The 13,323-nt window shown below is 47.3% G+C and overlaps 1 protein-coding gene across 7 annotated transcripts in view; it reads left to right on the top strand.

Annotated features, from left to right (window-relative positions):
• FGF12 (fibroblast growth factor 12) overlaps positions 1-13,323 on the top strand; it is a 291,558-nt gene that overhangs the window by 189,056 nt on the left and 89,179 nt on the right. For all 7 annotated transcript variants that reach the window (XM_061634545.1, XM_061634543.1, XM_061634546.1 and 4 more), the window contains exon 2: positions 11,257-11,367. In XM_061634545.1, the coding sequence (XP_061490529.1) occupies positions 11,257-11,367 (111 nt within the window). The remainder of the gene's footprint in view (positions 1-11,256; positions 11,368-13,323) is intronic.

Below are 13,323 nucleotides of genomic sequence, written 5' to 3'. Positions count from 1 at the left end.
TTGCAGGGGTCCCATTTCGTACTCTGGGCTTCCTTGAAATAAAGGTCACACATCTGGCAGCTTGGGTGCGGGCAAAGACATGTCCCTTTCTGCGCACCTTCCAGAAAGGTCTCCAGCTGTTAGCTCCTATGGCAACAAATCATCTGTCCTCTGCCAACTCTTTAGCTATGCAAAGGGCCATTCTTGCAACTAAAGGGAGAGTGCCCGGCTACTTACTTAACAAAATAACTTTTTTTTTTTTTGCAATCCACCTGTTGACTGCAGGCTCAGATCTTACAGTTATAAACTCACAGGGCTGGAAGGGACTCCATTAAGCTATCTAGTCCAACCCTATAACAATATGCTTCTGCTGCAAGAGACCTACATGCTTGTTGTGTTTGATTTCATGTTGCTTCCTAGAACTATCCCTGGTGCTCTTCACATCTCCTCCTTCAAAAAAATGCAGGCTCAGATGAAGTTGCCTTACACCAAGTCTGCCCATTGTTGCATTGCTCCATCTTGGCCAGTGCTGTCTCCTTACACTGGCCATAGTTCTCCTGCGCCACAGGCAGAAAAGGTTTATTTCCCATCATCTGATGATATCTGAGAGGGACGGGTCTGAACTGCAGCCCTTCCATGTGTGAAACCTGGATTTATCCACTGAGCTGTGGCTGTATTTTAAACGGGATTAATGTGTACTGGATTAGAACAGTTGCATCCATGTTCCCTAATAAAATTTGATCCAGGGGGTGGGATGGAAACCAACTCTGTGTGGACACCTTGAGATGAGGTCATAAAATAGCTAGGTTCTGGTTTTATGCAGTAAAACCAGTAGCTGGGTTCAGATTTTGTCAACTGGCAATCAAAATCAGCATGGCTAATAATGTGTGGTTTTAATGGACCCTAGAAAATGTGTAAACAACAGGGCTCTAACAATGGAGGAGGGAGCCAGATAGTGGCTGGGAACAGGTGAAGTGGGAGATGTTCATCAAGACTTGAACTCTTTCATCATGGCCGGCTTCTGGCAAGTTTGGTGCTTGGATGTTTAAAGCAAAAGTGGTGAACCCGTAGCCTGGCCCTAGCCCAGAAAGTCATCTCAGCACTTGGGTAGGAACCTCCCTGGTGTTCCCTCCTTGATGGGTGGTCTCGTGCCTGGAGGGGCCCTGCTGTGAAGGTCTCTTGCCTGGGCTTCCTTAAAAACCTTGGGCCTCTCCTTTTTGCAAAGAGGAGAGGGCTGGTGGGTCAGTGGTAGGTGGGGATGGGGGAGAAACGCGATTCAGTTTGCATTTAGGAGCAGACTTACCTGATTTGCACTTCCTGAGTGCAAACTGAGACGCAGCCATCCGTCAACATTCACTCTTCTCTTTGAATTTTGCAATGCCGTTTTCAAGACAAGTAATGTGTACTGGCACTCCCACCCCATATATATGGCCTGCCTAGTAAACGTCGCAAGACGTCACCCTAAGAGTCGGAAACGACTCCCACTATAAGTGCGGGGACACCTTTACCTTTACTTAATGTGTACAAAAATGCATATACTCAGGTAAAGTGTCCATAAACATGAATATATTGGTGAAAGTAGCATACAAAACAACAGCTGGTCTAGCCCAGTGGGGAGGAGAGCCTGGCTGGGAGTCCAGAGTCTGTGAGTTCAAATCCCTGCTCGTGTATCCTGGGCGTCAAGGGCCAGCTAAAGATCACCCCACAGGGAGTGGCTCAGGGGTTAAGTGCCCTGCCACCTGTGCAGCCGTGGGCAAGCTGCATGGTCCCAAGGAGCCCAGTTGCCCCCCAGCTGGCAGTTGCGGACAAGGAAGGGGCTGGCTTGTGCAGCTGTGGCAAGCTGAGCAGGTCCTAGCCAGCTGGGGAGGACTAGCCTCAGAGGGAGGCAATGGGAAACCCCCTCTGAATACTGCTTACCATGAAAACGCTATTCGTAGGGTAGCCATAAGTCGGGATCGACTTGAAGGCAGTCCATTTCCATTTTCAGCATACAAAATGCATTATATTGGGGGGAATTGCTTTGCAAAAATGTGTTTATTAGGGGAAAATACACACAAAATGTGTGTATCAGGAGAAATTCTCGCTAAAATGACAACTTGTGGAAATGTGGAGAAATGAATTTGAGATTGGAAAAATGAGAGATTGAGAGAAACAGAAACTGAAATGTTTGCCCATTTGCCCTGTAGTACGTGTGCTTTGCCCACAGGCTCAACCCCTGGCATTTCCAGTTTTAAAAAGGATTAGGCAGCGGGGGATGGGGGGAACCTTCCCCCTGTGACCCTCGGGAGAGCCGCCGCCTGCTGAAGTGGGCGACCCTGACCTAGAGAGACAAATAGCCTGACCTGCTATAAAGCAGCTTCCTGCCTTCCCTGTACGGAGCCCTCAGCAGGCAGCTCATCGTGGGATGCACTGTGGTCCGGCACACTCCTTTGTCAGGCTGAGTGCACCTGTGGGCCTGGAAGGAATTAAAAGGGCACCTGAGACCTCCCAGCAGGCACTAGGGACTGGATACCAGCAAGGCCGGCCCCCTTGCCAATGTATGCACAGGGTTGAGGGCTCTTGCTTTCTCTCTGCCTCCGTATGTACACAAAATCCTTGTATGTCACATGTTGAGTCATCTAAGGTCACAGGTTATCAACCGCAGTCGTTCAGAGGAGACCCCACTCAATATTAATTGCATCTTGAGAGGTACCAGAAATTTGCTATTTGGGAGTCAGACTTCCGAAAGCAGAATAATCTTTATAATATATGCTATTTATTCACATCTTGCACACTACAACGAATGAAATATATTCTAGGTGGCCTTAGCCATCATTGCAGAAACAGAAAGCTAGGAATACATATCAGCAAGAAATAAGTTGCTGGATATCCATTTAACATCAAAGTACAAGACTTTGAAGGCACATCTTAGTTAAAACAAGTTACAGTAGATGAAAGGCTGAGTTAAACTCTAAGTCATGTTACAGAGCGAGAGTTACAAAGTACATGGAAATACATGTCATGATGCATCACCCATCAGATGTCATGAATGGAATAGATGAATGGTTCGCCTGCTTTCTTTGATCCTCACTCCAGCTGGAGTGGAGGGTAATGAGTGCTGTAAAACCTGCCCTTTCGTACACTTTCATATACAAAGGGGAGACATGTTCTCATTGCCTTATCTGTTACTGCCTGTGCACTGCACCTCTTCACTGCGCCTCTTTACTGCAGCCTCTTTATGCAGCCTCTTCCGGCTCTTCTTCAGGTTGTTAACCAGATGCTCCTAGCGGGATTTCTATTCACAACTAGTTTGCTTAACTTCACCACATAATGTGTTCCTGGGACTAGAGATGTGAAGGCCTGGGGAAAAAACTGAAAAATTCAGGAAAAAAAGAGGTGTTTTTTCCCCAAAGCCAGTTTTGGATTCCCCCCCCCCTCAAAAAAAATTGGAAACATTGGAAAAAATGAAGAAAAAATGGATTGTGGAATGTTTTATTTTAGCATGATGACTAAAACGTTTCATGAATCTTGGTCCCCCCCTTTTTCTCAGTTCTTTTTATGGGAATGGATGCTTTATGTCTGCTTGACACTGTGGAGGACTAGCGGAGACATAAATCATTTTCTTTGTTATTAATGTTGATGGTTTCTTTTTTAATATTTTTTTTTGCCTGCTCCTCATAAACTGGCAAAATGAAAGAGGTTCCTTACAGTTCAGGTGTTCAAGAGCTTGTAGCTCCGTTTGTTACAAAATAAGTAAAAATTTTAAAAAGTAAATTCAATTTGTAATAATTGTTTGAATAAAATGTACTTTTAATATACAAAATATGATACTTTTATGCCAAACTAACTTGTACTTAATTACATTTTATGTTTCTGAAGTAACAAAGTGACTTTCAATCTGTAAAAAGTGCTAATATTGCATTTTTTCAATTTTTCTGAAAATTTCTTTTTTCTGGAAAAAAAGGGAAAAACGTTTTACCCCATGGCTTCAAACTTTCTGGAAATTTTACATCTATGTGGGACCCACCTGGATGCTCTTTTCAAGCCCCCTTTAGATAAATGTACAAGATCACTTCATTTCATTTCAAGGGTGCTTGCTGTGCCCTTCTGGATGGTGGCCCTACTGCACAATCAGAATTGTGCATGTTTACACATAAGTAAATCCCACTGATTTCAGTGATACTTGCTCCTTAACAAGTGCAGGGGATCGTAGCCTTAGCCTTCTGCTGTGCTTGTCGCACAGTCGTGACAAGAGAAGCAGCAACGGCGGAGTTGAGGAGGAAGAGAGCTGAGGGGACTCAGCGATGTACCAAAACGTGGCGTTCTGCTTTGCATCCGTCAGACCTCTCTCCCTGATACGTTTGCATAGATGTCTCCAGTTAACTGTTACTTAATAACATCTATCTTGACCCAGCAAGAAAAAGCATTGCGCAATATTACCGTCTTAATCTGTTCCGCGAGGCTGTTGCACATGGCACTTAGCAGTAGAGATGCCGCCGGCAATTTGTACAGATTGGGAAATAAATAATGCAGAATGAAGCCTCTGGTGAGCTACTGGAGGGGGACGCAGAGAGTTTTCTGTTGTTGGGAAAAGAGGTTAAAGAAGCCACCTGAGATGACACATCAGGCACCAGACAGAGATGTCAGGCTGGGAGTGAAAGCGACGCTGTCCGGTTGAAGAAGCTTGCTGGCTCCTACACTGTTGATATCCAGATGTCCTCTTTGTCATGTAAACATGCTTCCTGTTCATCTCTTCCAGCATTTTTCTCTATCCAAGAAGCATTAGTGGTGATGCTGGTATATTTACCCCCAGCTCTGAATCTTTCTTAGAAGGGAATGCTGCAGAGATGACGGGCAAGGTGTGTGTGAGATACATTTCCCATTCTGTTTTGTCCAGGATAGCAGGGAGTTAAAATAATATCACAAAGAAGACTGCCAACCTGATACCCTCCAGATGTTTGGGGGCTGAGGCTGATGGGAGTTGTAGTCCAAAACATCTGGAGGGCACCAGGTTGTCAAAGGCTGCTGTCGAGTGTCACTTCATGCACCTTTCAGCTGTCGATTTGCAAGGCAAGGTGAGTCTCTGAGGGCAAGCGAGGGAACATTTTGAATTTTGGAGGAGATTTGTTTCTTTGGCATGCAATATGTTATGCACAGAGCCTCTTTGATTGCTTATAATGACAATGACTCAGTGTGTAACCAATGAGTTGGCCAGACATCAGTGTATCAGTAGGTTATATCAGTCCCACGCCGTTCATTTTTGTTGAGCTGTAGCCACGGCCAGTGTTGGGTTGCCATGTTGTTCATGCATAGTTGCAGGTTGGGGTGTATGTGTGAGTGACTGGGAGAATTTTTTTTCAGGCCAGTATTAAATATGGTATCATAGAATAGTAGAGTTGGAAGGGGCCTACAAGACCATCAAGGCCAACCCCCTGCTCAATGCAGAATCCAAATGAAAGCATTCCCGACAGATGGCTGTCCAGCTGCCTCTTGAATGCCTCCAGTGTTGGAGAGCCCACTACCTCCCTAGGTCATTGGTTCCATTGTCGTATGGCTCTAACAGTTAGGAAGTTTTTCCTGATGTCCAGTTGAAATCTGGCTTCCTGCAACTTGAGCCCATTATGCCGCGTCCTGCACTCTGGGACGATCGAGAAGAGATCCCGGCCCTCCTCTATGTGACAACCTTTCATGTACATGCCCAGTTCTTTCAGTCTCTCATAGGGCTTTGTTTCCAGTCCCCTGATCATCTTTGTTGCCCTCTAACTCTGTAGTCATGGGCACCCACAGGAGATGGGGAAAATCATGGCTCCCAGATTCCTAGCTTTCTTTCTTTACCTTTTTTTTTAAAAGAAAGAGCAAGTTTCTAGCATCTCTAGAACCTGAGACATGAGTCAAAACGTGCAGGCATTATTCCCTTCCTTTCTGCTTCCACCTTGTTCATTTGGAGTATTTCCTTTGCCTCTCCTTCCTGGAAAAATACCTAGAGATGCCCATGCCTGTAGCCTACCCCCCCAATTCTCAAACTTGGTGCCGTCCATGGCTGGGCTGGGGTTGATGGGAGTTTTAGTCCAAAACACCTGGAGGGCACTGGGTTGGGGAAGTCGGAGCTCAAGTGATGTGATTCAGTTGTGGTGCAATTATCTGGGAATTCCCAAGGAGAAAGCCTGGGTTGCACACAGTTCCTTGTCTTTAGCATGCAGTGGCACTTGAAAATGCATGTAACATCCATATCTTAACAGGCAGCAATGTGAAGATCCCCCCCTCATTAAACTACCACTGGGCAATTAGCAACCATGGCAGAGCCAAGCTTTAATACTTGCTGATTGGGAGGTGGTGTTGCCAGGAAGCGCAGGTAACCCTTGACCCAAGATGAAAGCTATCAGTCTGAATGGGGCCAATCGCCAGCTGAGGAATACTGTATATGGGCTAGGGATGAAGCTAAGTCTGGAGACTGGAAGAGGAGTGCAAGGATGTTGGAAGCTGAGCCAAGAAGCATTTCTACCCAGGGCTGGTCAGGAAGAGCCAGGGGGCTGCTTATGTGTGTGTAGGCTGAGGATGGCAGGCCTGCCCCAAACCTTGATTAGCTCAGCCCAGTGGGTGCTTTTACTTAGACTAGAAGGTGGTCCAAGTTTTTGTTAATGTAAATTTGTGTAAATGAGCAGAGATCGTGAGCTGCATGTGTGCCAGTGGGTGCGTTTAACTAAGTGGCAGGCTTTACCCTGCATTGAGATCACTGAGACTTAAGACTCAGTAAAATAAGAAAAGCCACTTTATTTTTAGAAATACATAGTAGAAAGGCATACCTAGTACTAACTAAGTTGGAGGTGCAATGCCCAGGCTTGGGAGTTGCCCCCATGGCTCAGGAGAGAGAGAAGAGACAAAGATGTCTCCTCTCTCTCCGGACAGTCGAAGAAGACAACAAAGGAAGGAGGGGCAGATAAGCTTCCCTGAGCGTATCAGTTTACAAGGAAGTTAGTTAGTCAGAGGACAGCACAGGTAACGGTAATCAAGCCTATCCATCTGGAGGACCCTAACTCTATCTCCCTTCTGGAACATAAACAAAAGAACAAAACAGGAGTTGCTCTTGCCCCACTTCCATCAGTTTTGACAGAGATGCTGACTCTGAGGGGGGAGAGGAAAGGAAGGGCTGGAAGGCGGTTCAAAGGCTTCACCCCACCCACTTGCAGTAGATCCTCCCGTGTGACCCGGTGGCACAGGATGAGATGGATCCATCATCAGGAGCGGAAGGATAAATTCAGCCATTTCTTTTTTTTAAATATATGCATATACATTTGTTTAGTCAATACACTTATTATTTACTGTTCAGCTAAAAAAGCTCTCAAAGTGATTTTGCAAAGATAATGCAAAATGCTCATTTATTATTTGTTCTGACATGTTGGCTTATATGGGGCACTTATAATAGGTAGCACTATTAAAACACGTTTAGTTGTTGTTTTTGCAGGGGAGGGGCAGTCTGGAAGTGTATGTTTATAAATGTGTGTATTATAAAGGATGCCGGAGAGACAATCACAGAGTTGAAACCTCATTTGGTGTCGCTGTTTCTCCTCTGTAGCCATCGGTGTCCCTTAGTTATCGTTCCTTTAGTCAGGGCCAAATTAACTCAGTTAAAGCCTTTCATTTCTTAAATGCAAACGTTTGTCAGTGTTTTGTAGATCCCCCCTTTTTTTGATTTTTGAAAGCAGATGAATCATAAAAATAAAGACAAAGACAGAGGATGTTCTGATATCATTGACTCCCAGCCCTGCCCTCCCCCCAAAAGCCAAAGGCAGAATCCATCTGAATGTTCTCTTGCACAAGCCACAGTGAAAAGGCTGTGAGCTGTGCTCTTGCTCAGGAGAAAGGCCAGAGGGATTTTGCCCCAACCCATGTACCACCACCTTTGTGTTGCCATAGGCTTGTTCTGCATGAGCCTTTTGACTTTTATTATGATAATTTCTAATAATGTCTGCAGCAAGTGGCTTTGAAATTCTCACTTAGTGATCCTTATGTGGATGAGAGGAGACTGGGAGGCCTGCCGGGGTGGGGGAGATTTGGAACCACGTCAGCCACGTTCAGATCAAACTCTGTGCCTCTGTTAGGTACAAAAGCTCATTGGCTTGGCTTTGTACATGAAGTCTTGGGGGAAGGAAAGGATTGCAGCTGCTTGAGATTTTCAGTAAATAGCACAGAGAGTTAATGGTGATTAAGAGACTGAGGTATGAACCACAAAGTCCCTAGTTCTGAACTCTGAACTCAAAAGGGGACTGTTGGCAACTCGTTTCCTGTATATAGCTTCCGTTTGCACTGGGGAAAAAATAATGCTTTGGGCGGCCTTTCTGACTATTACTTACATCTAAGTGAATCGTAGATGTACAGAGATGAAAGGGCATCCCTGATATTCTTTGGGGAAGGGCTGTAGCCCAGTGGCAGAGCATCTGCTTTGTGTGCAGAAGGTCCCAGGTTCAATCCACAGCATCTCCAGGTAGGTTTTGGGAGTGTGTCCTGTCCTGAACCCTTGGAGAGCCCCTGCCAGTCAGTGTAGACTATACTGAGCTAGATGGACCACTGGTCTGATTTGGGTATAAGGGAGTTTCCGATGCTCTTAAATGGCCATCCAGCTTCTGCTTAAATGCATCCACAAAAGGAGGCGCCTCCACCTCCCCAGGCAGTCTTTGTTCTACTGTCAAACAGCACTCCCTGCTTCTCCTGATGTTTAGCCGAAGTCTACTTTCCTGCCATTCACATCCATTGTTTTCTAATTCTGCCCTCATGTTACAGGAAGCCAGATTTCAGCTGAACATCAGGAAAAGCTTCCAAACTATTAGGAGCGGTACGACAATGGGACCAATGACCTAGGGAGGTGGTGGGCTCTCCTACCCCACAAGCCTTCAAGAGGCAGCTGGACAGCCACCTGTCGGGTATACTTTAAGTTGGATTCCTGCATTGAGCAGGGGGTTGGACTAGATGGCCTTACAGGCCCCTTCCAACTCTACGATTCTATGATAAGAGCAATAGAGAAGAAGTCTTTCTTGCTCCATCTTCGAAGCATTTTGGACACTCCAAAATCCAGCCAAATATTAAGAATATAGGAAGCTGCCTTAGACTGAGCAAAGCCATCTAACTCAGTATTGTCTGCACTGACTGGCAGCAGCTGTCTGGGGTTTCAGGCAGGGGACATTCCCAGCCCTACCTGAAGATGCTGCCACTGGGGATTGAACCAGGGACCTTTTGCATGAAGAGCAGGTCATCCGCCACTGATCTGCGGGCCTTCGCTGGTGTAATATTAAGGAGGACTGGTAAAAAGCAAAGGTCCTGGGGATCCCCTGTGCCCAGAGACCCATTGACAGAACATTAACTGGATCATGGTGTCGGATCATATCTCCCCTGTGCTTTATTGACTCCACTGGCTCCCAATTTGTTTCCAGACCCAATTCAAAGTGCTGTTTTTGACATTTAAAGCCTTAAACAGCCTCAGATGAGTGTACCTGAGGGACCACTTACACCCATATGTACCTGTCCGTGATTTCAGATCATCTGGCCCTCGTCTCCTCTGTATGCCTGGAATGAAAGATGTCAGACTGGCAGGCACGCGGGAGAGAGCCTATTCAGTCGTGGCCCCCAAGCTCTGGAATACCCTACCCCAAGAGCCCGCCCTGCTCCCTCCCTGATCATGTTCCAGAGACTTTTGAAAACCAGAGAGCCTTTGGGAGGGACTGAAGACTGAGCCTGTAAATGATTTTATTTCCCCCGTCCTTGTAGTTTTACCTCTTTAGTCCCCTTTTAAGATCACTCCCCTAGATTTCTTGAGAGCCAGTGTGGTGTAGTGGGTAAGGTGTTGGACTATGACCTGGGAGACCAGGGTTTGAATCCCCACATAGCCATGAAGCTCACTGGGTGACCTTGGGCCAGTCACTGCCTCTCAGCCTCATGAAAACCCTATTCATGGGGTCGCCATAAGTCGGAATCGACTTGAAGGCAGTACATTTACATGTTTAAGCTGGTATAGCACAGTGGGGAGGGGAGCCTGGTTGGCAGTCCAGAGTCTGTGAGTTCAGATCCCCACTCCTGTCTCCTGGGTGTCAAGGGCCAGCTAAAGATCACCCCACAGTGAGTGGCTCAGGGGTTATGTGCCCTGCCACCTTTGCATAGTCCCAAGGAGCACAGTTGCCCCCCAGCTGGCAGTTGCAGACAAAGAAGGGGCTGGCTTGTGCAGCTGTGGCAAGCTGAGCAGGCCCTGGCCAGCTGGGGAGGACTAGCCTCAGAGGGAGGCAATGGGAAATCCCCTCTGAATACCACTTACCATGAAATCCCTATTCATAGGGTCGCCATAAGTTGGATCGACTTGAAGGCAGTCCATTTCCATTTAGATTTCGTAATTGTATTTTATCTATTTTAATGTTTTTTAATGTTTTTATTGTGTATGATTTTATTGTGAGCCTTCCTGAGTGCCCTATTTTAGTTGGAAGGGTGGGCTAGAAAAATTTTAAGTAAATTAATTAATAAAATTGCACTCCACGGAAGGAGAGACCCATCCTGTGAGTTCCAATGGAGAGAAGCAGGGAATCCTTCTGCTTCAGACTAACCCCAAGTGGATTGCAGGAGGAGGAACGGCCGGAGCTGCAGGGTGGGCTTTTTGCAAATATTCTGCCTTGGGACATGGGGCATGTTCTACATCCTGAGAGAGAAGGTCTCCGACCCAGCGAGGTGTTGGTGGAAACCCTCTCTTCCATCACCGCATCCAAGAAGAGATGCATGATTGCTGCAGCCGACCTCTGCCTTGGGTGTCCACAGATCTCGGAGACAAGGAGAGGCTGGCAAACCCACCCCCGGCTCTCTGCTCTGGGGGCTTCCCTGAAGGTCCAGAGCAAGTCCGGAACCTGCTGGAAGCAGTGGGCCTTGTGCCTGCTCCAGAAATGCTCCTGCTCTTGCCAGAAGCTGCAATGCTGGCCCCATTCCAGTGGGACCATAACTCCATCCCCTCCTGTGCTGGGAAGGACGGCATGCATTGCCTCCATGACAAGGACAGTTTCCCCTAAGGGCAGTGCTCTCCTTTGCCCCATAGGAGTGAAAGGAGCCATTGGCCTCTGTGGGAAAGTTGGGGGAGCGGGGTGCAAAACTGGACCCAACCTCTGGTGATCCCACCCACCATTGGGAACAGGATTTGCTCGTGTCAGCATAGCCCCACCCTTCTCATCCTGGGTTTTTGGTCTTGCTAGCATGTGGCTGAATGCTGGGGAGATGCCTCTCGCTCAGGACAGATGCCGTGGTTTTATGCCTCCTCTGTCTTCATTCTTGCAGAACCCCAGCTGAAAGGAATTGTGACAAGGTTATTCAGCCAGCAGGATTTTTTCCTGCAGATGCACCCCGATGGGACGATTGATGGGACCAAGGACGAAAACAGCGACTACAGTGAGTCTCTCTCTCTCTTTTTCTTCTGCTATCTGATTATAAATCACACCCATAGCCTTGCTGCCCTAGCACACAGGCGCGTCTTCGCTTTTGTGGCAAAGGCGTTAAATCGCAGCCAAGGCAGCTGTTCCCTGCGCTGGGCTCTCCTGCCAGTGCTTTCCCTTTAAATAAATCTCTCTTGTATTCTTGTTCTCACATTTTCTTGTGCCCCTGACGCTGCAGCTGCTGTCTGGGGGTGGCAGGGAGGAGGATGAAACTCTCATTTACCAAGGAGGGATGCCAAGAGAGAAGGGAGGCGAGGTTTGTTCGGATGGCAGATTGACTGACTGGTGAAAAGAGAGGGCAGAGAGGAGGAGCGGCCGGGCGGCGCCTGTCTCTCTGCTAATAGATAGGAAGAACATTCCTACAGTATCCCCCCCCCCGAAAAACAAACCCCCTCCTGGCAGTCTTACGCTTTAGGGGCATGAAAGGGGCAAAGAATTGGCCATTTAGATCAAGCAAACAGCCAGATGCCCAGGAGATCTCTGTCCCCAGCATCTGATGTTCAGTGCAACCAGAATGGCATCCTTGGCTCTGTCTTTCTTTCTTTCTTTCTTTCTTTCTTTCTTTCTTTCTTTCTTTCTTCCGTGTCCCACTTTTCCTCCAAGGCGGTCAAGGTGGCGTACATTTGATTTTATCCTCACAACAATCCTGTGATGTAGGTTGCAAGATGGTGACAAGCCCAAGGTCACCCAGTGAGCTTCATGGCTGAGTGGGGATTCAAACCCTGGTCTCCCAGGTCGTAGTTCAGCACCCTGACTGTTACACCACTGGCTCCTGGACTTTCAGGCCTCAAGAACCCTCCAGAAATCCTTTTTATTATGCATTCATGGTGCTTTGGGTTCATGACGGTATTAGGGTGGTTACACACCATCCCACTTTGAATACTGTTTGCAGCTGCAAACATTTTGGAGCAGACGTACTCCGGATGTATTTCCAGTCAGTGCATTAACCTCATCTTCCTGCCGAAATCCCATAACTTTTCATACCACAAATGTTTCAGAGTTTGTTTGTTTTTTGTCCCACTTTTGTTGCATTATATTGCAAGAATGCCCCCCCCCAGATGGCAATAATGGGGTAACATTGGGAAAGCATCACAGAACAACTAGTAAAGCAGAATGATGTGTAGACGGCTCAGGATAAATCCACCACAAATGCACTGTTGTTGACTCAATACACCCATGAAGAGCCACCAGCCTGGATGGCTCCCCACCGTTTGTGCATTGATCTACTGTTTCCGACAGTTCCTTGACTGGCATGAAGGGAGAGGAGCCAACAGGCTCTCAGGCAAGGCCACCTCAGAGGATCTACCCGACAGCAGCCATATATTCAGCTTTCCTGGTGCCCAGGAGGCCACCTGGACTAACTGGAGCAGGCTCTGGAAACCAAGCCTGAGCCCTCAGCTTGCTGGCCCATCTCTGTGTACACGTTGCCTGCTCCCCAGCTAGCACAAACTGGGCTTTTTGCAAATTATCTTTTATCTTTCAAACCACTGGTTGCATTTCTAAATGTATTTTTTAATGAGGATACATGAATTAATGTTGAGGGGTCAGCAGTGCCTTTCTTGGCAAGCTGGCTCTTTGACTGGTGGAGTCTCTATAGCAGAGCCGGGCACAGTCCTTGGCGTGGTCCACGCTTTGTTTGGCTTCCCATGAGCAACACTCAGATTGTGGGTTGCAGTTATAAAGCAAGAGTGCAGACTGGAGACTTCTGAACTGCTTAGGCCAGCCTTTGCCAACCCAGTGCCCTCTAGATGCTTTGGACTGCAACCCTCATCAGCCCCAGGCAGCAGAGTTGTAGTCCAAAATGCCTGGAGGGCACCAGTTTGGCAAGGCTGACTTAGGCGTATCTCACCTGCATTAGGTGATCCTGAGTCTGCGCTTTTGCTGAAGGGTCAGGACAAGGTCCACCTAGTCC

This window comes from Rhineura floridana, chromosome 7 (genome assembly GCF_030035675.1).
Source record: "Rhineura floridana isolate rRhiFlo1 chromosome 7, rRhiFlo1.hap2, whole genome shotgun sequence".
Lineage (NCBI taxonomy): Eukaryota > Metazoa > Chordata > Lepidosauria > Squamata > Rhineuridae > Rhineura > Rhineura floridana.
This window is presented reverse-complemented; position numbering and strand designations above follow the sequence as displayed.